This window comes from Ranitomeya variabilis, chromosome 2, assembly GCF_051348905.1.
Source record: "Ranitomeya variabilis isolate aRanVar5 chromosome 2, aRanVar5.hap1, whole genome shotgun sequence".
In the NCBI taxonomy this organism is placed as follows: Eukaryota; Metazoa; Chordata; class Amphibia; order Anura; family Dendrobatidae; genus Ranitomeya; species Ranitomeya variabilis.
In genome coordinates, this window is record NC_135233.1 from 335,446,078 (window position 1) to 335,470,637 (window position 24,560).

Sequence of the window (24,560 nt, forward strand, 5' to 3'; positions counted from 1 at the left end):
GACAAAACTAAACATCATCTATTCACCTTAGCAAATGATTTCTGACTATCGTACTTTAAATGTAGAGGATATACGTAGAGATGGTTTCTGTATGTGGTGAACGGATAGCAATACTTTGTCACTTCTGGGACAAATTCCTCAACTTCCACTGCAATTTTCTGGTTCTCTTTGTCATACGGTCTGATGGGTATACAAGATGACGTCACACAATCTGGTGGAGAAAAATGATAGAAAGTCTTACATTAGCATGTAACTATACTGTATCCCCAACTATCCCAAACTAGGGAAGAGTTTGGGAATATTTTAGTGATTGTTACAGCTTCCCACTACGAGAACCCCAGAGACCATACATTCATCACCTCTCTTACTGTACTAAAAGCAAAATAAATGTCCATGATTAAATTACAGAGTTTTTTAAAATTAAATTTGCCTAATTTCAAAAAAGTCACTCACAAATCTGATTATTCATTCATAAGTCAGATTGACAGGAGGAAACCATGTCAGCCTTGTATATGCATGGCCAAGTGGAAACATACCAAATACTCTTAATTACATGTTATTATGCTACATTACAAAATCACATGATGGGTTCACGTCCAAGACCCAAAGTTGTTTTACTTGTTTTCTCTTGTAATACAAAATAAATCTAATAATGTTTTCTCATCACACATTCATTTTTTAATTTCTGCAGTTGTACTGTTTGTTATCCCCAGAGAGGATACAACTTTACTTGCCGTTTGCTGTTTCTTTTCGAAAATCAACATATGCATTACATAAGGTGAAACATGGGAAATCCATGAACTTTAACAGAGGTCATGTGAAAAAATATGAATATCTTATAAAAAGAAAATATCAACTTTAGTTTAACGTATCTGTGTAAATTTGGGCATGGTACTGAGCCCAGATGTATCTAAGACCAAGTAATAATATAAACATAATTATAAAATATTAAAGGGCCTTTCAATGACTATAATGCTGATGGACTTCTCTTAGGATAGGCCATCAACAACTGATCGATGGGTTCCAATGCTGGCATCTCTGCCCATCATCTAAATCAGAGGTGTCAAACTGCATTCCTCGAGGGCCGCCAACAGGTCATGTTTTCAGGATTTTCTTAGCATTCCACAAGGTGCTGGAATCATTCTGTGCAGGTGATTAAATTATCACCTGTGCAATACAAGGAAATCCTGAAAACATGAACTGTTGGCGGCCCTCGAGGAATGCAGTTTGACACCTCTGATCTAAATCATGCGGCCCGCGGGAAGGTCCCTGGAGTCCAAAATGCTCGGGCGGCAGCCATATCCTGCCGGCCCTTTAACTCCCAAGTGCATGGTATGCAGCGTTCATTACAGAATGCTGCCTGCCCTGCACATGAATGATGACGTCATCGGGGTGGGTGGGGTTAGCGGCTAATGCACTCCCGCCCTCCTGTCCCAGAAGAGGAGCTGCTGCCAGAGAGTCCAGAGCGGTCTCTGTGCTGGCAACTCTGTGATTGTCTGCAGGTGATGTGTACCCCTCAGTTATGTGCCCCCATGTCATCTCTGTGCCCCCCTGTGATCTCTGTGCCCCATAGGTTACGTCCTCCTGTGATCCCTGTGCCCCTCAGCTATGTGCCCCCTGTGATTTCTGTGCCCCCCAGTGATCTGTTCCCCCCTGTGATCTCTCTGCCCCTGCAGCTATACGCCCCCCCTGTGATTTCTGTGATCTCTTTCACCCCAGCTATGTGCCCCCCTGTGATCTCTGTTCCTCTTGATCTCTCTGCCCCTCCAGCTATATACCCCCTGTGATTTCTGTGCCCTCCAGCTATATGCCCCCTGTAATTTCTGTGCCCTCCAGATATATGCCCGTGATTTCTGTGCCCTCCAGCTATATGCCCCCCTGTGATTTCTGTGCCATCCAGCTATATGCTCCCCTGTGATTTCTGTGCCCTCCAGCTATATGGCCTCCTGTGATCTCTGTTCCCAGAGCTATGTGCATCCCTGTGATCTCTGTGGATCCCAGCTTTGTGCCCCCTGTGCTCTATGTGCCCCTCTGTGATCCTTGTGCCCCCTGCTATGTACCCCCCTGTGATATTTGTGCTCCCACGTGATTGGTGCCCCCTGTCATCTTTGTCCCCTCCAGCTATGTGCGCCCCAGCTATTTGCCCCTCCGTGATCTCAGTGCCCCCTAGCTGTGTGCCCTCCTGTGATCTTTGTGTCCCCCATGATTTCTGTGCCCCCCTGTGATCTTTGTGCCACCCCGGAAAGCAGCTGTGAGAAGCAACATGATCAGTATCACCTAACATAACAGCTGCACCAAAGAGAAGCAGCTCCAGCCATGACATTAAGGTTGAGTTACAGTAATTAATTGTTTGACTAAATATACCGGGGTCATTTTCAAGGTGATAAGGTGATCATTTTGTGTGGCCCCCGATTGATGGTAGAAATTTCCAAATGGCCCCGGCTGGAAAAAGGTTCTCCACCCCTGATCTAAATAAAGGGGCCATGACTATTGTTGGCCAAGGCACAGCACTGCACATATGGTTGTGAATGAGTCTACAACTGCTCAACCTTAGCGTCTTTAAAGGGAACCTGTCACCCCCAAATTCGAAGGTGAGCTAAGCCCAACGGCATCAGGGGCTTATCTACAGCATTCTGTAGATTCATTAGTAGATAAAAACTAGTGATGTGCATATTACTAACTTCCTATGCTGTGACATTATGATTGCTGAAGACATAGGAATTTTATAGTAAACGTCATACTTAAAAAGTCGAGAGGAACACAGTCTACAGTAACGTCCAGGTGTCCAGGTATAATTTGGAGCTTAGTCTTTTCTGGTCTGTATTGGAAAAACAATTGAAAAAGTGTTAGTTACAGAATTAAAATAAAGTATGTTAAAAAGAAAAAAAATACTTGTTTTATCTGTATATATTACATATTTTAGCCTCACTCCTGTAGGAATGTTCTGATGGCAAAATGAGATAAAGGGGAGACACTAAACTCGGAGGCTATATACAGTAGTTGTGATTCCATATGATCATGTATAAAGCTGTTTAACCCCTTCCTGCTCGGTACAGTCTTTATTTTTGAAATTTCCGCTTTCTAATCTCCTTCTTCCAAAAGCAATAACTTATTTATTTGTACATTGACATTGCCATAAGTGGGCTTGTTTTTGGGGACAATTTATGCTTTAGAATTACAAAATTAGTTTCACCACAAAATGTATGGGAAATAGGAAAAAAAAAGTGCAGTAAAATGGTGAAGAAAGAAAAAAGGAAATGTTGTCATTTTTTGGGGTGAGGGGGTTTACAGCATTCACTGAGTGATAAAAATGACCTTGCAGCATGATGGTTCAGGTCAGTATGATTATAGAAATACCAAACTGGCATGTTTTGTTTTTTATTTTAATGGTGAAAAAAAATTCAAATGTTCATAAAAAAAAATAAAAAATGGTTCTTTAAGCCATTTTCTGACACCAGTAACATTTTTGTCGATGGAGCAGTTTGAGGGTTTGCTTTTTGTGTGGCAAGCTGAGGTTTTTTATTGGCAGGGTTTTAGGTTATCCATGATGTTTGATTGTTTCATATTGCATTATGGGGGGAGGTGCAATGACAAAAAAGGCAATTCTGGCATTTGGTTTGCTGTTTTCTTTACAGCTGTTATGATGTAGAGTAAACAATTTGATATAGATTAGTCTCTTATGGACTTAGTGATTGTTAATATTTTAATTTTTTTAATTATTCAAATGTTTATTGTTGTATCTACCGTATATACTCGAGTATAAGCCGAGATTTTTAGCCCAAAAAAATAGGCTGAAAGTGCCCCTATCGGCTTATACTCGAGTCATGGAAGGCAGGGGGCTCAGCGGGTGAGGGGGAGCGACGCCTGTCAAATACTCACCTACTCCCGGCGCTCCTGACGCGGTCCCTGCAAGTCCCACTGTGTTCGGCGTGGCAGCTTCAAGTTCTTCCCCTCTTCAGCGGTCACGTGGTACCGCTCATTAAAGTTATGAATATGGACTCCACGCCTATAGGGGTGGAGCTGCATATTCATTACTGTAAAATTAGGGGGGTCGGCTTATACTTGGGTCGGCTTATACTCGAGTATATACGGTATATTTATTTTAGATGAAAACACTTGCTCACATAATACCAAGCTACATGATACACACAAAAATACTGGAACACCCGCACGTTACACCTACAGTAACTATTATGACCTCCTATCCAAAATCCATTGGTCTACCATAGGCAGCTATGGTAACTTGCTTTACACCAGTCCATCTGATGCTTCACATTGTGCTTGGTAATGTGAGGCTTGTGTGCAACGGTTTGACCATGAAACTCCAGGTGCACAGTTTTTATGCTCATGTTAATATTAGGGTTTTAGCAGAGCATTTGCGACTTTTCTGTTCTTTTTCTGTTCCTCAGCACTTGATGATCCCGTTCTATAACATTACGTGGTCTCCTCTTCATGGTTGCGTTGCTGCGGTTTCCAAACGCTTCCAGTTTTCAATAATAAAACAGCATGGATTGTTGAATATTTTGAATGACTGTTAAATATTTTGGGGGAAGAAATGTCATGCACTGACTTGTTACACTGGAGGCTCCAATTACATGACCGCGCTGGTATCAGTGAGCTCTTTACCACCAGCCATTCTGTTTCCAATTTTCATAATGGCAGACGGCATGGCGATGCCCCCGGAAGAAGAACAGGCGAAACAGTGTCGGGTGTGAGGCGGATACAGCACCTACATTTTTCCCACCTATGGTTATCAGGATTTAGGTAATATACCTCTTATTCTTAGCTCATGTGACCTTTAGCTAGCTGAGGTGGGTTTTGCACCATTCAGGCATAATTTTTATTGTGGGAGTATGCTATAATATTATTATTAGAATTATATTGACTAGAAATGTCATTTTGGCGTCTATAACATATATGTTTATCTATACTACTCTCCATTTCAATTTTCAATACTAGTACTTGCATTTTTGTCAACAGTATATTGTATATTATCAACTATTTGATTTTGGTCATATTTTTGTGACCTTTATGACAAATGTTGTTACATGCACTCTACTCCTGACAAACTTTGTGCACATGTAACTTACTAATACTGTTCTGGATATATTTGTATGCAAAAATATCCAATATATTTATTTGGATTTGTCCACGTCTTGCTTGTGACCTCCCTTTTTGGAGGCTTATTTGTTTTTTTTTTGTTTTGGTTTTATATAGTAATCAATAAAATTATGATTTTTTTTAACTATTTAGCTTGAATGTCTTTATATCTGGCAGCTCCTTACCTGATGTGACAGATATAAGTTGTTTATCTATTGGCAAAGTGTTGAGAATCTATTGTTTAGGACAGGGGTCTCAAACTCGGCAGAGTAAATGGGCCGCACATAAAAAAAAATTTAAGCTGGCGGGCCGCACTCCTTTCAAACTTAATACAGTACACGCAGTATATAACAGCCCACGTAGTATATAACACAGCCCACGTAGTATATAACACAGCCCACGTAGTATATAACAGCCCATGTAGTATATAACACAGCCATGTAGTATATAACAGCCCACGTAGTATATAACACAGCCCACGTAGTATATAACACAGCCCACGTAGTGTATATAACACAGCCCACGTAGTATATAACAGCCCATGTAGTATATAACACAGCCCACGTAGTATAAAGCACAGCCCATGTAGTATATAACACAGCCATGTAGTATATAACAGCCCACGTAGTATATAACACAGCCCACGTAGTATATAACAGCCCACGTACTATATAACACAGCCCACGTAGTATATAACATAGCCCACGTAGTATATAACACAGCCCACGTAATATATAACAGCCCACGTAGTATATAACACAGCCCATGTAGTATATAACACAGCCCATGCAGTATATAACACAGCCCACGTAGTATATAACACAGCCACGTAGTATATAACAGCCCACGTAGTATATAACAGCCCACGTTGTTAGGGTTGGCGGAACGCACCGAATATATATATTTATTAGAAGAAGTTGGTGCGTTCGCAACCTGGGATCCACCGTGCAGGAAAGCACCTGCAGCTAGATATGGCGGTACAATTTAGTAATATAAAGAGACTCTTGTTACTTCACAGAGTCTGTTAGCAAGGATAACGCTGTGCCCTGTTTGGCTCACAGAGGAACACAGCTACTTAGTAGAGCAGATGGTGGTCATGCAGTCAAATGCAAACACGCAGCTCCTCGTCGGAGGTGCCAGCATTCTAGGGGCTTATTTCAGCCGGGTCCCTGAATACACACACACCAAACCCCTCGCCGGAGGTGCCAGCATTCTAGGGGCTTATTTCAGCCGGGTCCCTGAATACACACATAAACATGACCACACTGGCGCTGAGCTCGTATATAAATTGACACTAGCGCATGGCCGTGCGGTCATGCGCACCTCTTATAGCTGCAGCAAGTACAGGACCTTCCTAGAGACTGCCACAGACGTTGAACACCTTCAGGACCTTCCTAGAGGACCAATAGGATTTGCTGCAGTACCTGAGCATGTGACCCTTGATCGAGAGATCTTACCCTGGGCATGCTCAGAAGAGGAAAAGTAGGACTTAGTCCCAAAGACGTCTGCTTGCTGCTGACCAGTACTGGCCACAATGGCAGAAGCTGGAAGGACAGCAGTAACCCTTCGCACAGTGTCAGACTGAGCATGACGCTGGGACCGACGCCTACGCTGAGCAGGCTCCACTGCGGCAGGAGAAGAATGGGAGACCGCAGCGGAGATGGCTCGAGATTCCCCCTGTGCAGAGGCAGGAACTCGACCCCTAACACACGTAGTATATAACAGCCCACGTAGTATATTACACAGCCCACGTAGTATATAACACAGCCCACGTAGTATATAGCATAGCCCACGTAGTATATAACACAGTCACGTAGTATATAACACAGCCCACGTAGTATATAACACAGCCACGTAGTATATAACAGCCCACGTAGTATATAACACATCCCACATAGTATATAACACAGCCCACATAGTATATAACACAGCCATGTAGTATATAACAGCCCACGTAGTATATAACACAGCCCACGTAGTATATAGCACAGCCCACATAGTATATAACACAGCCATGTAGAATATAACAGCCCACATAGTATATAACAGCCCACATAGTATATAACACAGCCCACGTAGTATAGAACACAGCCCACGTAGTATAGAACACAGCCCACGTAGTATATAACACAGCCCAAGTAGTATATAACACAGTCCACGTAGTATATAACAGCCTATGTAGTATATAACACAGCCCACATAGTATATAACAGCCCACGTAGTATATAACAGCCCATACCTTGTCCTCCCAGCCAGGCTCTGCATCCCCCCGCAATGCTTTGCTCCAGCCTAGTGCATGCTAGAAGAGAGGAGGCGGCACAGAGCTCTGGGAGTTTCCCAGCTGCCCACAATGCATGACGCGTCACCATGGATGCGCAGAGTGACTTCCGACAGTCACAGGTGCTGCACGTCTTCCTGCTTGGCGACGCGCGGCTTCATTATCCATGGCAATGCGTCATGCATTGTGGGCAGCTGCGAAACTCCCAGAGCTCTGTGCCGCCTCCTCTCTTCTAGCGTGCACTGCGGGCCGCAGATGCCTGCCTCAGGGGCCCCGTGTTTGAGACCCCTGGTTTAGGACATATAGAATTAACATTATAATATATATTATATAGTAGAAATGACAAGAACTTAATAAAAAAGTAAAATGCTAATTTATAATTTATTAAAATGACTAAATTATACATGAGAATAAAAAGGCTGACGTACTTCCTGTACTCTGCCAGTAGCTTGAGAAGATCATCATTAGAAAGTTTACCGCTATCCTGTTTATATAATGGAGAAAATTTCCCTTCCATATCTAGGGTCCCCTGGGTGTCTTTGAATACTGGCCTTAAAAATAAACAATAACAGAATGAAAATGCATTAAAACACTGTATGAAGCTAAATATAGACTATTCTGAAAAGTCGAACAATAATGTACCTTGCAGCCCAAGCAAATGGCATTCTGTACTGGCCCAAGCGACTGCAGACCTGTCGGGCAATCTTGTGCACTTTCTGTGCAGTCTAAAATTAAAGAACAGCAAAAAATTAGCAGGAATAAAAACTTTACTCAGGATGATAAATACATAACAATAAAAAATGCCAAATGAATGTATATGATTAAAAAGGGGTTATGGCACGACCATAACTTGTGCCATAAATGTCAAGTAGATCTGCAGAATAGGAATGTCCTGATACACTGTTCTGACTCGTGCCCATCTGCATTGGTTGGAGTGGAGGCCCTCATAAAGCTATACTGATGAAGTTTAGCAAAAGACTGGTCACTTGTTTATTGAGCTAAAATAACAATAATTTACATATATAAAATTCACGTTGGCAGCTAAAACAACATACAATTCATAAACAAAATAAAATAAACAAATAAAAAAAAAAATAAACCACCACAAATATTAATTCTGTATTTTAATATTTTTGGATCTTTTTTATTTAGACATTAAAAAAAAAATTATTAGAATTACTTAATTCATTTATTAATAATTATCATTTTTCAAGATAATTGCAGTGGGTGGCGATGTGTCCTTGACTTTTAGACAGTCTAATGGTTAATTTTTAATACTTTTCTATTTTTCATTCATTATTTCTCTGTAAGTGCTTAAATTATACTGGGAAAAAAGCTCTATTAAAACAGGAAGCTTTTCATTCAGTATAAAGTGGGCAATTCAACAGCAGGAAATAATTAACTACAATGACAAGAAACTATAGGGGAATACACAGGGAACAAAGACTTGAGTGAAAGAAAGAGAAACTTTGCAACATATTTTTGTAAACATAGTCTTTTTTAGAATACCTTTGCTGGATCAGAGATTTTGATGTACGGTTCTGCACAATGTGTAATATTTCCCTGCAAGACTTTTTCAATACGTGCCACCAAAAAAACCTCAGGATGTGGATTTGTCACTGAAAATATTCCCTGTAGTCATAGAAAAAAAACATTTTAATCTGAGATCTAAACAATAGAGGAATCTATCACTTTAAAAATATATGTTTGCATATATGCATTTCAAGGAAGTACAAACCTCCTGGCATTCGATTCAGCTGCACAGAGGCCTTTCCGAGCTGTATGTGAGTTCTAGGCCGTTAAGGGGTATTCCCATCTCAAAGATCCTATCCCAAAATGTAGTAATGTAATAATAATAAAATTAGCAAATACCTCCAAATAGAAATGCAGTATAGTTTTTCTGATTTATGTCTCTTTTCTCATGTGCAGGACCTTAGGTATCCATGGTTACGACCACTAGCAACTAGCTAACTGTCACTATATCAGTGGTCGAAACCATGGATACCTAAGGTCCTGCAATGTCTGCACATGAGGAAAGAGACAGACAATCAGAAAAACTATACTACATTCCTAACTGGAGGTATTTGCTAATGATATTATTACACCTACTAAATATTGGAACTGGATCTTGTCGATGGGAATACTCCTTTAAGCTATGAGTCATGTGTATTACTTACATGCATGTGGTATATATCTAGTGTGTTATTGGTGGCCATGTGTCTAGTGAATGATTGGCAGGTATGTGGCCTGGGGCGTGACAGTTGACTATGTGGCATGTTTCTAGTGTGTAACAAGCATACATGTGGCAGGTGACTGGCTTCTAGGTGGCATGTGTGGCGTGTGACTGGCATCCAAGTGGTATGTTTCTAGTGTCTGACTGTTGGCTATGTAGTATATGTTTAGTCTTTGAATAGTGGATATGTGACATGTGTCTTGGGCTTGACTGGAATTTCTTGTGTCTTTCTGCTTCTTTGATGCCACAAAAGAGAGAGGGACCCTAGACACATTTCTTGCATAGGGACCCCAAGCTGTCAGCGTGCACCTCTGATTCATATACATACAAATACAAGCAAAATGTAGGTAGATAAACAGACAAAGAATAGAACAGATGCAGAATATTCTTCACCTCTTTTATGACCTGGAACTGAGATTCTGGGATGCCGTGTATAAGATTCTCGCTGGAGAACTTTTTGGGGCTTCCATTAGCAGCCGCCTCTGATGAAAAATTGTTTAACATTTCTCTTACAGACGAAGGATTAAGGTCCACATGGAAGTCGGCGGAAAGTTTGCAGTTCTTTTTCACATCAAACAGTGCTAAACTGACAAAAAATGGTTCAACCTGGAGAAAAAAGATATATGTGTATATGGAAACTGATGTGCATGAATGGAAGTAAGAAAATCACAGCTAATCTTGTGGTTGGACTGGAGAAGAATCATAATTGTTTTCCACTGTGTTGAAGGACACATTCAGAAATACATTTCAAAATATACAACATTGCCCATTGCCTGGTACATTACATGGACGATGAATGTTCTTTAATAAGCATTTATTTCGATGTACAAAAATCCAGACACATGCAAAACAGAACCTCGGTGACATTCTAGATGTCATAAAAACTTCCTCTTGACAAAGCTGTGCTTTTGCACGCGAAACGCGCATCGAGGGTCTCCTGCATCTACACCCTGGGTCCCCCAGCTCTGCCCCCGGTAAGCTCTGCACTTCTGGCGATGTTTTTGTCCAGCGGTATTATTGATTTCTACATGACTACTGATGGCAATCTTACCATAGTACCTTATGCACTGTCACTTTACTTAATGGATTGATATATCTACTTATATGGGCATGTGCAATGGTGGACTCTTCTGGGCATATCTGTGTCTATCCTGGTCTTTCTTCTATTGTGGTGTTATGATTTTTGTACTCACTTGAGATTATTGTTAATAAAGTATATATATTTTTTACCTAGTTGCTCCAGCTTTTCTCCTTCTTTGCAAGAATCCAGACACAATCTAACCAAACATAACTACCATTTTATTTTATTTTTTTTTACAGAGGTCCCATTGTATTTCTGTAATATAACACTGGTGTAAAGCAAGCAAATTAAGATCTAACTTTGCCAGTTGACAATATTCCTAAAATTCAATCTGTAATTTATTATTAGCAGTTGGAAACTTTACATGTTATTTACTTGAATATAGTAAGTGCTTACATTTGTCAAGGGTCCTTCAGCGTTTTCAGTCACATTCCCAAGTATATTAAAGCTCAGTTCCTGGCATTTAACTAAGAAATGACGTCTGCTTTTCTCTTCAAATGGCCGTATGTCTGGCTCGATACCAGAGAAGTCCAGTCTCTAAAAATATAAGGAAAAAAAGCCTCACTGAATGCACTAATATCATACAAGACACAGTACGTACTGTTCAATGCATAAATAGTCAAAGAGATTGATATAGATCAGTGAGGGTCCGACCCCCGAGCAGAATAGGACGCGTTTATCCGCTTTTTATTCATTTTATAAAGGCTTATATGCAAGTTATAACTAATCTACTTAAAGCGTAGGGAGAAGAACAGAGAGGAAAACAGAGAAAGAAACTTCCTACATGGCAGGCATCAGGTTTTAGGTGACAGCTACATGGAGTGACAAGGTTGCATGTAAATCTGGTAACATTGACACAAGATTCCATCATCAAGTTTTTATCAAATACCAAAAATAACATTCTTTACTCAGAGTTCAGAGTCGGCACTACACCTTACCTCCTGTTTTAAAGGAAATATATCATCTAGATCATATTTTACTAATTAAAACCAGAAATGGAAACATTCTTTTTTTTCTGATTTGCTTTTATACTCGGATTGTAGTTTTTTTTTTTGCTACGTACCATGTTTTCCCAAAATAGAGATCTACCCTGAAAATAAGCTATAGCATGATTTTACAGAATTTTGGAGTATGCTTTAAATAGAAGCCCTACTCCAAAAATAAGCCCTAGATACAGTCAGGATCGGCGTTACTAGGTAAGTGTCTTTGGTGACAATATAGTCATGTGACCATGATGTCACCAAAAGTCCTTTAAAGGGACTCTGTCACCCCCTCCAGCCGTTATAAACTAAAAGAGCCACCTTGTGCAGCAGTAATGCTGCATTCTGACAAGGTGGCTCTTTTAGTTATTGGTGCAGTCAAAGCAGAAATATAGCGTTTTATAATTTCGCAAAAATACCTGTCTTTAGCCCTGGAGGCAGGTCTTAACCCCCCTGCTGCACACGCCACACTGCCGTCACTCAAGGCTTCTTCGGCGCTGGGCGCCTCCCCTCGGCGCTGTTTTCAACTGAAATCCGGCGCCTGCGCTGTTTTGTTCTGCCTGGGGCAGGCGCAGTGAGCGCTGCCCGTCTGACCTCAGATGCAGTTTTGATTTACCTAATACTATAGTCTTGAGTGGTCCCTTCTGTATGTGGGCTTTAGCGCTCCATTTATTATCTATTACTCTTTCTTACCATCGTCCCATTACAGCGTGCGCCCCTGTGTGGCTGCGCGCATCGCCCTGTGTGCGGGCGGCTGCCGCAGATGGACAGGCGTCTCTTGTGCCTTGTGCGCAGGTCCAGAAACCTTTTTTTTCCTGGCCTGCGTGCTTGGCCTGACGCCAGGTCCTTGTGCGGAGCTTTCTCGCCGCAGTGCGCATGCGGCGACAGCGCCACTACGATTGGTGGCTGCCGGACATGTGACCTAGGTCAGGGGGGTTATAGGCAGGTCCTGCTCTACTACATACCATATCCCCTTGAGGAAGTGGCGTGTGAGCGCTGCGAAACGTGCGTTGGGGTCTTTCCACCGGCAGGACCCCTTTTCCTCCCCCCTTGTTGCATGGGTAAGCATATTCCTGACTTTACTATTGCTGTGCCTTGGGCCATTGCCATAATTAATTAGTGCACTTGCTACAGATTGTCTGTTGTAATTGACACAGCGGTTACCCTTCTCTTTGCTTCCTATGCAGTTATTATCCTGTGCTATATGGTGTTCACTATCTACCTTGGATTATTCCCTATAGCGGCTGCTGTATGGTGGATATTGTCCATAACTATTTATACAACCATTTCCTATAGCGCTGGGGTTCTGAGGGTTAGGGTTTGTTTTTCTTCCCCCGCCATGTGTTGCTGTGGTATACCTGTTACAGTAATTTATGTCCTGATTTTAATATTTTGTAAAAATAAAGACTTTTCCATTTATATATTTATATTTCTGGCTCTCTTTTCTCCTTTTTTTTGATATTCAATGCTTGGAGCGGTGATTTGAATAATCCGGGTTATTACCCTACCCACACTAGTGCTTCTTCCCGGATTAGCTTATTATGTATTCGGATTTCTGGTTATTATTAATTGTTTCTGTGTGTTTCAGTTTTTTCCGCTGCTATAATGGACTTTCGTGCACGTGATCGCACCTGGCGTGCACAACTTAATGAGGTATTCCATGACAACACTGAAGGGGGCAGTGATGGGCCCACCAGAGAGTTGCAGGAGGTCACTATACGGTTTAAAGATCTATTACGCAAAAGAACGCGTATCTGGTGGAACTATGAATTCCTAGATAAATACATCCAAAAAGATCTCATCCCGAGGGGACTCCGCATTCAAGTGTTTCCCTCCTTCCCGATCGATGACGAGGAGTTTAAGGGTAAATGGGAGGATCTCACCAACACCTGCTCTAAGGGCTTCATGATTCTCCTTAAACAAATGAATCAGAAATCCCTGGATCTCATCGAGACCGAGATCGATGGCCTACAGGCCACTCTGCATAAAGATATGACAGGTGACGCTTTGAAGAAACTGAATGATGAGATTGATGTGGAGCTTCAGAGGTGGGCAAAAGAGATACAGGCCTCAAAAGCAAAAAAATTCCAGCGGGACACCCAGGACAAGCAACATTCTAGAGTGTATAGGTGGCAGAATCCATTTGGACGTTCCCGCAATAGGTCGAGAAATGCTTTCCACTCTAGGTCTAGGTCCACTTCTACCTGATCCAACAAATCCACTTGCGATGAGGATACCACCACCACCTCTCAATCTAGTGGTTCTATTCCTTTGGGTTCCAGTGATAGAAGAATGGCCACAAGACAATACAATAAAACTCAGACGTCTGGAGGGAGGGCTGCCCAGGTTGGTACACAGGGCTGTTTACAAGTGCTCAACCTTTCCACCCATACTCTCTCAGAGGATCAGGTGTATGTCCTCAGTAGGGGTCTCACTTTCTCTCCCACCAACTCTTTTGATTATTTTGCAGCGTTAAAGGACTTACATTTATTTTCTCGTAAACTCATCCTAAAGAAACTCCATACCAGCAGAGACTGTACCGTGGGGATGAGTGAATTAGAGAGGGAGACCCTTCAGGATTTGGAGGATTTGCTTGAGGAACAACAGACATCAGATGTAAGTAAATTTCCTCCTTCCACTCATCCCAGATCAACCAAGTTTCCCCCCTTGTCCCTATCACCAGCAATAGAAGTCTTCACCAAATTGGTTGGTGAGGATTTTAAAAAATTGTCAGCACGGCGGACTTATGACAATTTGACCTTTAAACACCGCCAGGCGATACAGCAGCTTAAGTCTTTGAAAGATGTTGTCTTTAAACAGGCGGACAAGGGGGGGAATGTGGTGATCTGGCCTTGTGTTAAATATGAGCGAGAAGCCTTTCGGCAGCTCAGAGATCCAAACACTTACCTCAAGCTGTCCTCCAACCCTACGGCTCCCTTCTTACAGGAATTACAAAACATTTTAGTTGGGGCCCTTGATGATAATGTCATCACCAAGCAGGTATTTGATGGGCTGCTGGTGAGGTCACCAAGGGTCCCAACTTTCTACTTATTGCCAAAGGTCCATAAGGATGCCCTCGACCCTCCGGGTCGTCCCATCGTGTCGGGGATCGACAGCATTTGTGATCCAGTGTGTCGATTCATTGATTACTACCTTAAACCATTGGTAGAGACTTTACCGTCCTTTGTCAAAGACACGACGGACGTCCTGTCTAGGGTCGATGGCATCCTTGTGGACCAGGGAACTATATTTGTTACGGCTGATGTCGAGAGCCTATATACGTGCATAGATCACTCCCAGGGTTTGGCAGCTGTCCGTCGCTTCCTGGGGGCCTCCGGCCTGGACGGCCCTTTGTGTGAGCTGATCCTCGAGCTGGTGGGGTACATCCTTACCCACAATTTTTTTGTCTTTAAAGACAATTTTTACCTTCAGAAGCACGGCACGGCCATGGGCGCGGCGTGTGCGCCCTCGTATGCCAACCTCTTCCTTGGCGCCTGGGAGAGGGAGATTTTTGGCGACGGGGGCCCACCGCTTGCTGCCCATGTGCTGTGCTGGTACCGCTATATTGATGACATCTTGTTTTTGTGGGGGGGGTCTGCCCACCAGCTCGGGGATTTCATGATGTGTCTTAATAAAAATCCACTTAATATTCGACTCACACATCAGTGTAGCGAGATCGCGGTCGACTTCTTGGATATCCGTCTGGAGGTCGACTCTGACCGGCGCATCCAGACGGATGTGTACAGGAAGCCGACCGCTGTTAACTCGTTGTTTCATGCATCTTCTGCTCACTATCCGGCCACCATTAGGGCCGTCCCGGTCGGACAGTTCCTCAGGGTGCGGCGAATTTGTTCCACCGAGGCCAGATTTGAGTCACAGGCCCTTGATCTGAAGGAGAGATTCGCGGTTCGCGGATACAGCCGCAGATCTGTAAAGGCCGGATATGATCGGGCACGCTCCACACCACGAAGTGATCTTTTGCACTCGAGGATCCGACGCCGTACTGTGGGTGGGGATGGACATATCAGATTCATCTCCACCTACAATCATGAATGGGAGAGTATGCCGTCCATCTTGAAAAAACATTGGCCTGTTCTTCAGGCTGAGCCTTCCCTGTGTGCCACTCTGGGCACCTCTCCCCTCATGACTCCCAGAAGAGGCACTAACCTTAGCAACTTGTTGGTGAGGAGCCACTACACTCCAGCTCCGGAAATAAATTTTTTCGGTACAGGTGGCCCTCGCGCAGGATGCACCCCATGTGGGCACTGTCTTGCCTGCGCCAATGTCCTGCGCTGCTCTGAGTTTTCTTCTAGTGATGGCGTAAAAACATTTCAGATCAAAGAGCGTATATCCTGTGGGACCACTAATGTCATATATTATGCCACTTGTCCATGCCCCAGGATATACGTCGGCCTCACTACTCGCGAACTTAGAATTCGCGTCAGGGAGCATGTGCGGGACATTGGCGCGGCCAGGACGGTGTCCCCAGGGGTGGATCTCAAAACAATCCCCCGTCACTTTAGGTCTCATCATCATTGTAATGAGAGATTGCTTAAGGTGAGGGGGATTGATGTGCTTCATCTGGGTATTAGGGGTGGGGACAATAAAAAGCGATTAGCACAGATCGAAACTAAGTGGATTGTCACGCTTGACACTATGACCCCTAAAGGTCTTAATGAGTCCCTTAGTTTCGCTCCCTACCTCTAAGTCTGGTTTTCTGTATTCCTGCCTCTCTCAGTGGTGTGTCCCATCCTTGATCTGTACTATCTTCCCTCCGGTGGTACATTTTTGGTGTTTTTAATGGTTTTTAACTTTTGATCTTTCCTTCCCCTTTTTTTTTTTATTAGTAATCATTTTCGTGTGGGCCCTGCCTTGGTCCTCCTTTCCCTGCTTCACGCCATCTACTTCTTGGGAGTCGCTGAATTTGCTGCACCTGTGGACTCTTGAAGCGCCTTGACTATTGAACACTTGGCTTATATATGAAGATTTCTGCATTATCCCTGTTTTAATCGTGTATTACTATCTGCTCATGTTCGGATAGACTATATTGAGAGTTGTTATTGGTATTATGTATACAGGTATATTGCAGATGTTTTGATTTACCTAATACTATAGTCTTGAGTGGTCCCTTCTGTATGTGGGCTTTAGCGCTCCATTTATTATCTATTACTCTTTCTTACCATTGTCCCATTACAGCGTGCGCCCCTGTGTGGCTGCGCGCATCGCCCTGGGTGCGGGCGGCTGCCGCAGATGGACAGGCGTCTCTTGTGCCTTGTGTGCAGGTCCGGAACCCTTTTTGTTCCTGGCCTGCGTGCTTGGCCTGACGCCAGGTCCTTGTGCGGAGCTTTCTCACCGCAGTGCGCATGCGCCGACAGCGCCACTACGATTGGTGGCTGCCGGACATGTGACCTAGGTCAGGGGGGTTATAGGCAGGTCCTGCTCTACTACATACCATATCCCCTTGAGGAAGCGGCGTGTGAGCGCTGCGAAACGTGCGTCAGGGTCTTTCCACCGGCGGAACCCCTTTTCCTCCCCCCTTGTTGCATGGGTAAGCATATTCCTGACTTTACTATTGCTGTGCCTTGGGCCATTGCCGTAATTAATTAGTGCACTTGCTACAGATTGTCTGTTGTAATTGACACAGCGGTTACCCTTCTCTTTGCTTCCTATGCAGTTATTATCCTGTGCTATATGGTGTTCACTATCTACCTTGGATTATTCCCTATAGCGGCTGCTGTATGGTGGATATTGTCCATAACTATTTATACAACCATTTCCTATAGCGCTGGGGTTCTGAGGGTTAGGGTTTGTTTTTCTTCCCCCGCCATGTGTTGCTGTGGTATACCTGTTACAGTAATTTATGTCCTGATTTTAATATTTTGTAAAAATAAAGACTTTTCCATTTATATATTTATATTTCTGGCTCCCTTTTCTCCTTTTTTTTGATATTCAATGCTTGGAGCGGTGATTTGAATAATCCGGGTTATTACCCTACCCACACTAGTGCTTCTTCCCGGATTAGCTTATTATGTATTCGGATTTCTGGTTATTATTTTAATACTGTGTATAACAAGTTAAGAATATGTTGAACTCAGCTAGGTCTCAAAAAAAAGAAAAACCATAGAACGCTAAAAAATAAAACCGCTATTAGCAATGCACAAAAGAGTGCAATGATAAATGCTGAGAACATCACCTGCACGTCGGAGTCGAATGAGAACAGGTTCTGTCGTCCTTCACTTCTGCTCAATTTATTCAGCTGTTCGGTCTCTCTTCCATACTATAAAGGAAATAATTAGGGTGACATCATGAAGCGACTTGTTATCCTTTTATAGAAGACATTGTACTGTCAATGTTCTTTTAAAAATGTGGAATAAAAATATTCATCAATTTAAAACCGCCTTTGAAATTATAATGAACCATATTTTAACCAAATAGCTGTTACTGTTTTAGCAAGTGAGCTGCCCATATATTTTTGATTGATCTTGGCTGACTCCTTCTACTTCCAGACTTGGCAAGAATGCTTCTTGCCAAATGCTTTGGGTAACAGCAGATACCGATGGGTCCACTTGGCTTCCAGATTTACAAAGCAATAGAAAATGAAACTTGTAATATGTCCAATTCACATTGCAGGAATCAGGGTCTCTGTCTCTACATTATGTTGTTCCGAGATTAGACAAGAAAAACTGATGACAGATTCACTTTAAAGGCCATAGACACTTTTGGCATGGAAACCCAATTTTTACATATGTTAGTGGAAAACACGGGTGGATACAAAAGAAAGCAGAAATACCAGTCTCTTTCTTTATTCTCACTGTTGACTTGAATATTCTGCTTTCTGATTTGTTTGTTTTTTTTATCCACCATATGGTTCTAGAGATATGGGCTTTTATATTTAGTGGTTATTTTTCTGGTTTTTACTAAGGGGGCATGGCTCACAGGATCCTCTGGGGCATGTCCTGAGGCAGCTCTGCACTATTACCCTATGAGCAACACTAGGATAAGTCATCAATGTAAAGGTAGTGGAGAACCTCTGTAGGTCAGTTTTCTATACTTCTCCATAAAACTGAAGAAAATATCCCCTTCGCTCCTCTTGCTTTTACTAATACTGACAAAAGGGTAGGAGAGTAGAGAGAGACCTCAGAACCAGGAGCAGGAACTCTGACAGCTTTGTATCAGCTTTGCAAAAGCACTCACCCAGATATAAGACCTACAGACATTGGTGGCATCAAAATGTTAGAAATCATTTCAATGAAAACTACCGTATTTGGAAAGTTGCTTACTTTGTAGTTAGGGAGCAGACAATAAAAAAGTGTGGTATACATAGCCTTTAAACCTTTCTTACAAAGAGAAAACCACCATGATCCAGGAGGGATTTCTACAATTTTGTATCTCTGAATTTTTTCATTTTTAACTTCTGGAATATTTCTATATACTCAAGTTTAAAATGATGGTAAAAAAAGAAAAATGGAAAAACCTCTACAGAAGTATAAGTCTCTGACCTCCACAGAGATCAGACCTCAAAAACACATTTGGAAATTGGTTTCCAGGAAAGTAGCGTGATATAACCACTGCTTTAGTTCCAATCTGCTATGTATTTCCAAGTCATAAAAGCTGATACCTTCACCAGCTCTGGATTCATGCTCTTCTCCAGGCTTTCCATGATGTTATCCGATTTCCCAGCACCACCGCCCTCATCATCTGTATAATAGAGAAAAGCAGATGTGAGTAGCAGAACACCATGAAATTCCCTTAGCTCAGCACCAGTTTTGGAAGTACAACTTTTTAGGTCATGCGCTATATTTGCTGCCATGTTTCCACTACTCTATAATTCTCTCGTCTAAACGTGCAAATTTCCTATCCAATAACATAAACAATATATTTCTAACCATATACAAACACCAGATATTTATTTTTATCAGAAAGGACTTGAGCTGGGAAAATAAGGTATGACAGTCCTTCCAGAGTACATCTATTGCGCTCAATGGTCTATTTCTACAGGGAGCACTAAACCTAGAAAGAAATGATAAAAGGCAACAGAAGTCGCTGACCCACAGCGTACACCAGTCCGCAGGGTTTCCTTCAACTCCTGAAATAAACGGTCTGGGGGAAAAAAAAAGTCTTGCATGCCTAAGCCATTCCAAGAACATATGCCAGTAGCCATATGCTCTCTCCGATTACGCCAACTCCAGACCTCGTCTTGCTAATATAAAGGATAAAGATACAATAATAGAGAACATTCCCCTACACCAGACTTAATTTTTTTTAGTAATTGGGCAGCCCTCATCTTCATTTACGGAGCGGGACCTTCCATAGGCTTCACTTTGCTGACCTTCTGAGCTGCTCTCTCCCACCTTGTATAAAATTCTTGTCTATTGGAGGAATTTACTAGAAACTTGGTTTACTGTTTTAAAGAGCTGTATTACCCCTTAAATGGAATCTGTCACCAGGTTTTAGCCCCCTAGTCTGAGGGCAGAATAATGTAATGCTTGTGTCCCCAGTTTGATCTTTTGGAGATTTTTATTGGAGGACTAGTAAACCTGTTGCCATGTAGTCCTCCATATTCATGAGCTCTGTATACTCCAGTCCCCACCACTGATTGGCAGCTTTCTGCATCTGCATAGTGTACATAGAAAGCTGTCAATCAGTGGTGTGGGCGGGGTTATACAGAGCTCAGCAATTAGAGAACTGCTAGATCTGCAGCAGATAAAACAGGGATTTTAGCAAAATGCAGCAAGCTGCCCAGTAAGTGGTATACCACTGGAATCATGTTCTCTGACCAAACATCATGCTGCTCTCATACTGGGTAGCAAACACCTGGTGACAGATTCCCTTTGAAGAGGTAATAACATCACAGTAACTGTTTGCATATCTATAGGATAAACCATCACTTAATAGAAATCTGTCAGCAGAATTTCACCCCCCAAAACTATATAAAGGGAGTATGCAACTCTTTCTAAGACAAGTCCAGCAATACCTTTATCTGGCAAGTCTGTTCCTCCATTACTGAGAGATTAGTGTTTGAATTGATATGGAAATGAGGGTGTAGGTCTGAAACCTCTGTCACTCCAGCTCTATTACCTGTCAAGCAATGTCTCCTCCAGATTGACTGACAGACTTTATGTTGTGTGAGTTCAGGCAAAAGAGCCGTAAGTCAAGTAACAGGAGGCAGGGCGAGGAGGGGAATAGGGCTGCAGTGATAGAGGCTTCAGATCTACCATGGTCCTTTGCATATCAATTCAAACACTGATTTCTCAGTAATGAAGGAACTGTGTGTCCATGAAAAGGTACAGCCGGACTTGTCTTTGAAACAGCTACATGCACATAAAAATAGTTTGGTGAGTGAAATTCTGCTGACAGATTCCCTTTAACGATTGGTGGGAATCTGACCTCAGGATCTCCCACAATCCTAAAAATTAATAACCTGCAGTGCTGCTTCATTATAGCTTCTCCCCTACAGGCAGCACTAAGGGAGATGCAGCACTGCAGATCCTTCATTATCAGGATCGGTGGAGGTTCCAAAAAACATACTAACACTTACTAAGAAGTGAATAGTTCCTAAAGTGAATGCCGGCCCTTAAAAACAATTTTTTTATGTAAATAGAGTCAATGTTTTTGCTAATTAACTTTATTAAATATTGTTATATTAATTGGAGTGCTGTTTATCTCGATATAAAGCAGCACTGAACAAGTATACATTTATATCACGACTGTAGCCACTGGTACACATTAATGGGGTTGTCCACTACTGGACAACACTTTATTAATGCATTCAGGAAAGTGATAAAAATAGAAAAAAAAATGATCCAGTGTTTGTTTTTCTGCCTCCCTTTAGGCAAACTATACACTGCAGCCATTTAGCGGGCAGTAATTGCCTGCACTGCTCAAGTAATTCCCCCACCTGATGCTGATCTCAGCAGATCAATGGGGAACACAGCGCTGGTCCAGGAGCTGATTATCAAATTGTTGTTATTTCTGTCACCTTCCTGTACCATGCCCATAATTAACAGGTTGTCCAGTAGTGAGAAACCTGTTTAAACCCCATAATAATATAGTACTCATAACACGTCAATGCTCCTTCTGCAAACAGGAAATTTTGTTCTAATGCATAAAAATAAAAGTCTCTAACAACTCTAAAAAATTATTAAGGAATTAAGCAGTTCAGAACTATGGAAAACAACGTGAATATATAAAGGGGGAAACTACTTCAAGGTTTGAGATAGCAATTTAGGTGGCATCTAGAAGAGGGACACCTATTGACCACCTTGGGATTTTCCGTTTTTGCGTTAATGTTTTTTACTCCCTTTCTTCCCAGAACCATAATTTTTCTATTTTTCCTTCAATATGGCCGTGTGAGAGCTTGTTTTTTGTGGGACGAGTTGTACTTTTGAGCGACAACATTGGTTTTACCATATGGTGTACTGAAAAAATTCCAAGTGCTGTGAAATTGCAAAGAAAGTGAAATCCCACAGTTGTTTTTTTTACCATGTTCACCAAATGCTAAAACTGACCTGCCATTATGGTTCTAGAGGTCATTATGAGTTCACAGACACAAAACATGGTGGTGAAAAAAATCTAAAGTTTGTCAAAGAAAAAAAATAAATAAAGGCACCATTTTTCAATAGCTTCTCTATTTTTTGTGATCTGGGTCGGGTGAGGGCCGAGCTAATGTTTATATTGATACCATTTTGGGGTAGATGTGATGTTTTGATCACCTGTTATTGCATTTTATTGCAATGTTGCGGCAACTAAAAAAACATAAGTTTTTTTTTCCTAGTTATGCCATTTACAGATCAGATTAATTATTTTTATATTTTCATTGATGGGGCGTTTCTGAACGCGGCGATACCAAATATGTGTATTTTTTTCCCATTACTGTTTTATTTTCAATGGGGCAAAAGGGGGAGAGATTTGAACTTTTATATTTTTAAAAACATTTTTTTTTCACTTTTTATTTGCTTCAACAGTCTACTTAGGAGATATGAAGCTGCGATCTTCTGATCACTTGTGCTACATATTGGATGGCTTCAGTCCTGCTATGTGTAGAAGAAATGATCATCTGCTATGAACGCCGGCCCCAGGGCAGCAGCGCTCATAGCTAATCTGGAATGACAAGCATGGGGGTGGTCTCCTGCAGACCCGGGTTGTCATGCTAACCCATCGGCGCACCGATGGGCAAGGTTAGTGACGCACCTCCGGGATGGCTATGATAAATTCCCCTGTAAGAGATTGCACCTGTGGCAGTTAGGGGCACATAACAGCTGATCAAATCAGATGTCATGAGCCAGAAAATATGCGGGCTCAGCGCGGGAGCATGCATCAAAGAGAGGGAGGCGAACTATGACGTACCTGTATGTAACGGGGTCTACCAAGCTGGGGTACCTCTTTCAGTACCACCCCGTGTTTCAGGAGGTCCACTTTGCTTTGGCTGGAGTCTGAATGAAGGACGCTGGCTGGAATTCCTTGATTACATGAGAGCATATAAAAGCTGACTGCTTCTCCACGTATTTCCAGTCTCACAACACTTTATTCACAGGACACAAAATATATTACAGATACAGAGGGCAGGCCAATAGAAAAGCAGCAGGCCAGACATACATTACAATAGCCGCAGGGGGCCGGAGCCTGCCGATATTTACTGTGGGAATTACAAAGGTGGGGGGAGGACAGAAGGGGGATATCTTGTCCCCTCTGCCCAGGGGCGCAGCCTGTGGGCTGATGCATCTCACATGGAACCTATTATTCATACATATAACTGCACAACATATTCTGGGTGCTGAGTGGTTCCGTAACACGGCTCCCCTTTCCAGCGACGCGATCAGCATACACAGTCTGATCCTTAACAGATCGGTTTGGGGATGACCGAAGTTTATGGGGTTGGTACAAGTTCCGTTTGTCGACTTAGTCCATCAGCGTTACTCTTTTGTTTGCCGGGTCTGTAGTGGATGGTGAAGTCCAGAGGTTGTAGGGCTAAACTCCACCGTAGTAATCTGGCGTTGTCTCCGGAGACCCGATTAAGCCAGACTAGGGGACTATGGTTTGTTAGGAGGGAAAACTGTCGTCCATACAAATATGGTTGCAACTTTTTGAGCGCCCATACTACCGCAAGGCACTCCTTCTCGATGGCCGCATAGCTTACTTCACGGGGCAGTAGTTTCCGACTCAGGTAAGCTACCGGGTGTTCTTGGCCGTCCGGCCCGACTTGGCTCAGTACTGCCCCCAATCCAAACATAGAAGTGTCTGTGTGAACAAGGAAACGTTTAGTTGGATCGGGTGCGGCCAATACAGGGGTATTGGTGAGGGCGTCCTTTAGCTGGCGGAAGGCTTCCTCACACTCTGAGGTCCAGATTACCTGGCGGGGTTGGTTCTTACGGGTCAGATCAGTAAGGGGCTTGGCTACGCTGCTGTAATTGGGAACTAATTTCCTGTAATACCCTGCTGTCCCTAGAAACGCCATGACCTGGGTTTTAGTGCGTGGGGTGGGTTATTTGGCTATGGCCTCAATCTTGGCTGGTTCTGGTCGCTGTTTCCCACTTCCCACCCAATGCCCTAAATACTGAACCTCTGCTTTGCCCACGTGACACTTGTTTGGGTTCAGGGTGATTCCGGCCTTGTAGATCCTGTCCAATACTGTCTCTATGTGATTTAGATGCTCTTCCCATGTCACGCTGTAGATGGCGATGTCGTCCAGGTAGGCACAAGCATAGTCCTGGAGACCATCCAGAAGCCGGTCAGCCAGCCTCTGGAAGGTCGCCGGGGCATTCTTCATCCCGAATGGCATAACTCGAAACTGGAATAAGCCGAACGGGGTGACAAATGCCGACTTGGGAATAGCATTAGGACTAAGGGGAATCTGCCAGTAGCCTTTGCATAGATCGATGGTGGTCAAAT

The 24,560-nt window shown here is 42.8% G+C and overlaps 1 protein-coding gene across 5 annotated transcripts in view; it reads right to left on the bottom strand.

Annotated features, from left to right (window-relative positions):
• DOCK11 (dedicator of cytokinesis 11) overlaps positions 1 to 24,560 on the bottom strand; it is a 395,594-nt gene that overhangs the window by 289,029 nt on the left and 82,005 nt on the right. For all 5 annotated transcript variants that reach the window (XM_077285361.1, XM_077285359.1, XM_077285358.1 and 2 more), the window contains exons 9-17: positions 19,291 to 19,370; positions 17,866 to 17,949; positions 11,089 to 11,229; positions 10,005 to 10,217; positions 8,888 to 9,010; positions 8,021 to 8,103; positions 7,807 to 7,929; positions 2,742 to 2,818; positions 27 to 211 (exon numbers count right to left, since the gene is read on the bottom strand). In XM_077285361.1, the coding sequence (XP_077141476.1) occupies positions 27 to 211; positions 2,742 to 2,818; positions 7,807 to 7,929; positions 8,021 to 8,103; positions 8,888 to 9,010; positions 10,005 to 10,217; positions 11,089 to 11,229; positions 17,866 to 17,949; positions 19,291 to 19,370 (1,109 nt within the window). The remainder of the gene's footprint in view (positions 1 to 26; positions 212 to 2,741; positions 2,819 to 7,806; positions 7,930 to 8,020; positions 8,104 to 8,887; positions 9,011 to 10,004; positions 10,218 to 11,088; positions 11,230 to 17,865; positions 17,950 to 19,290; positions 19,371 to 24,560) is intronic.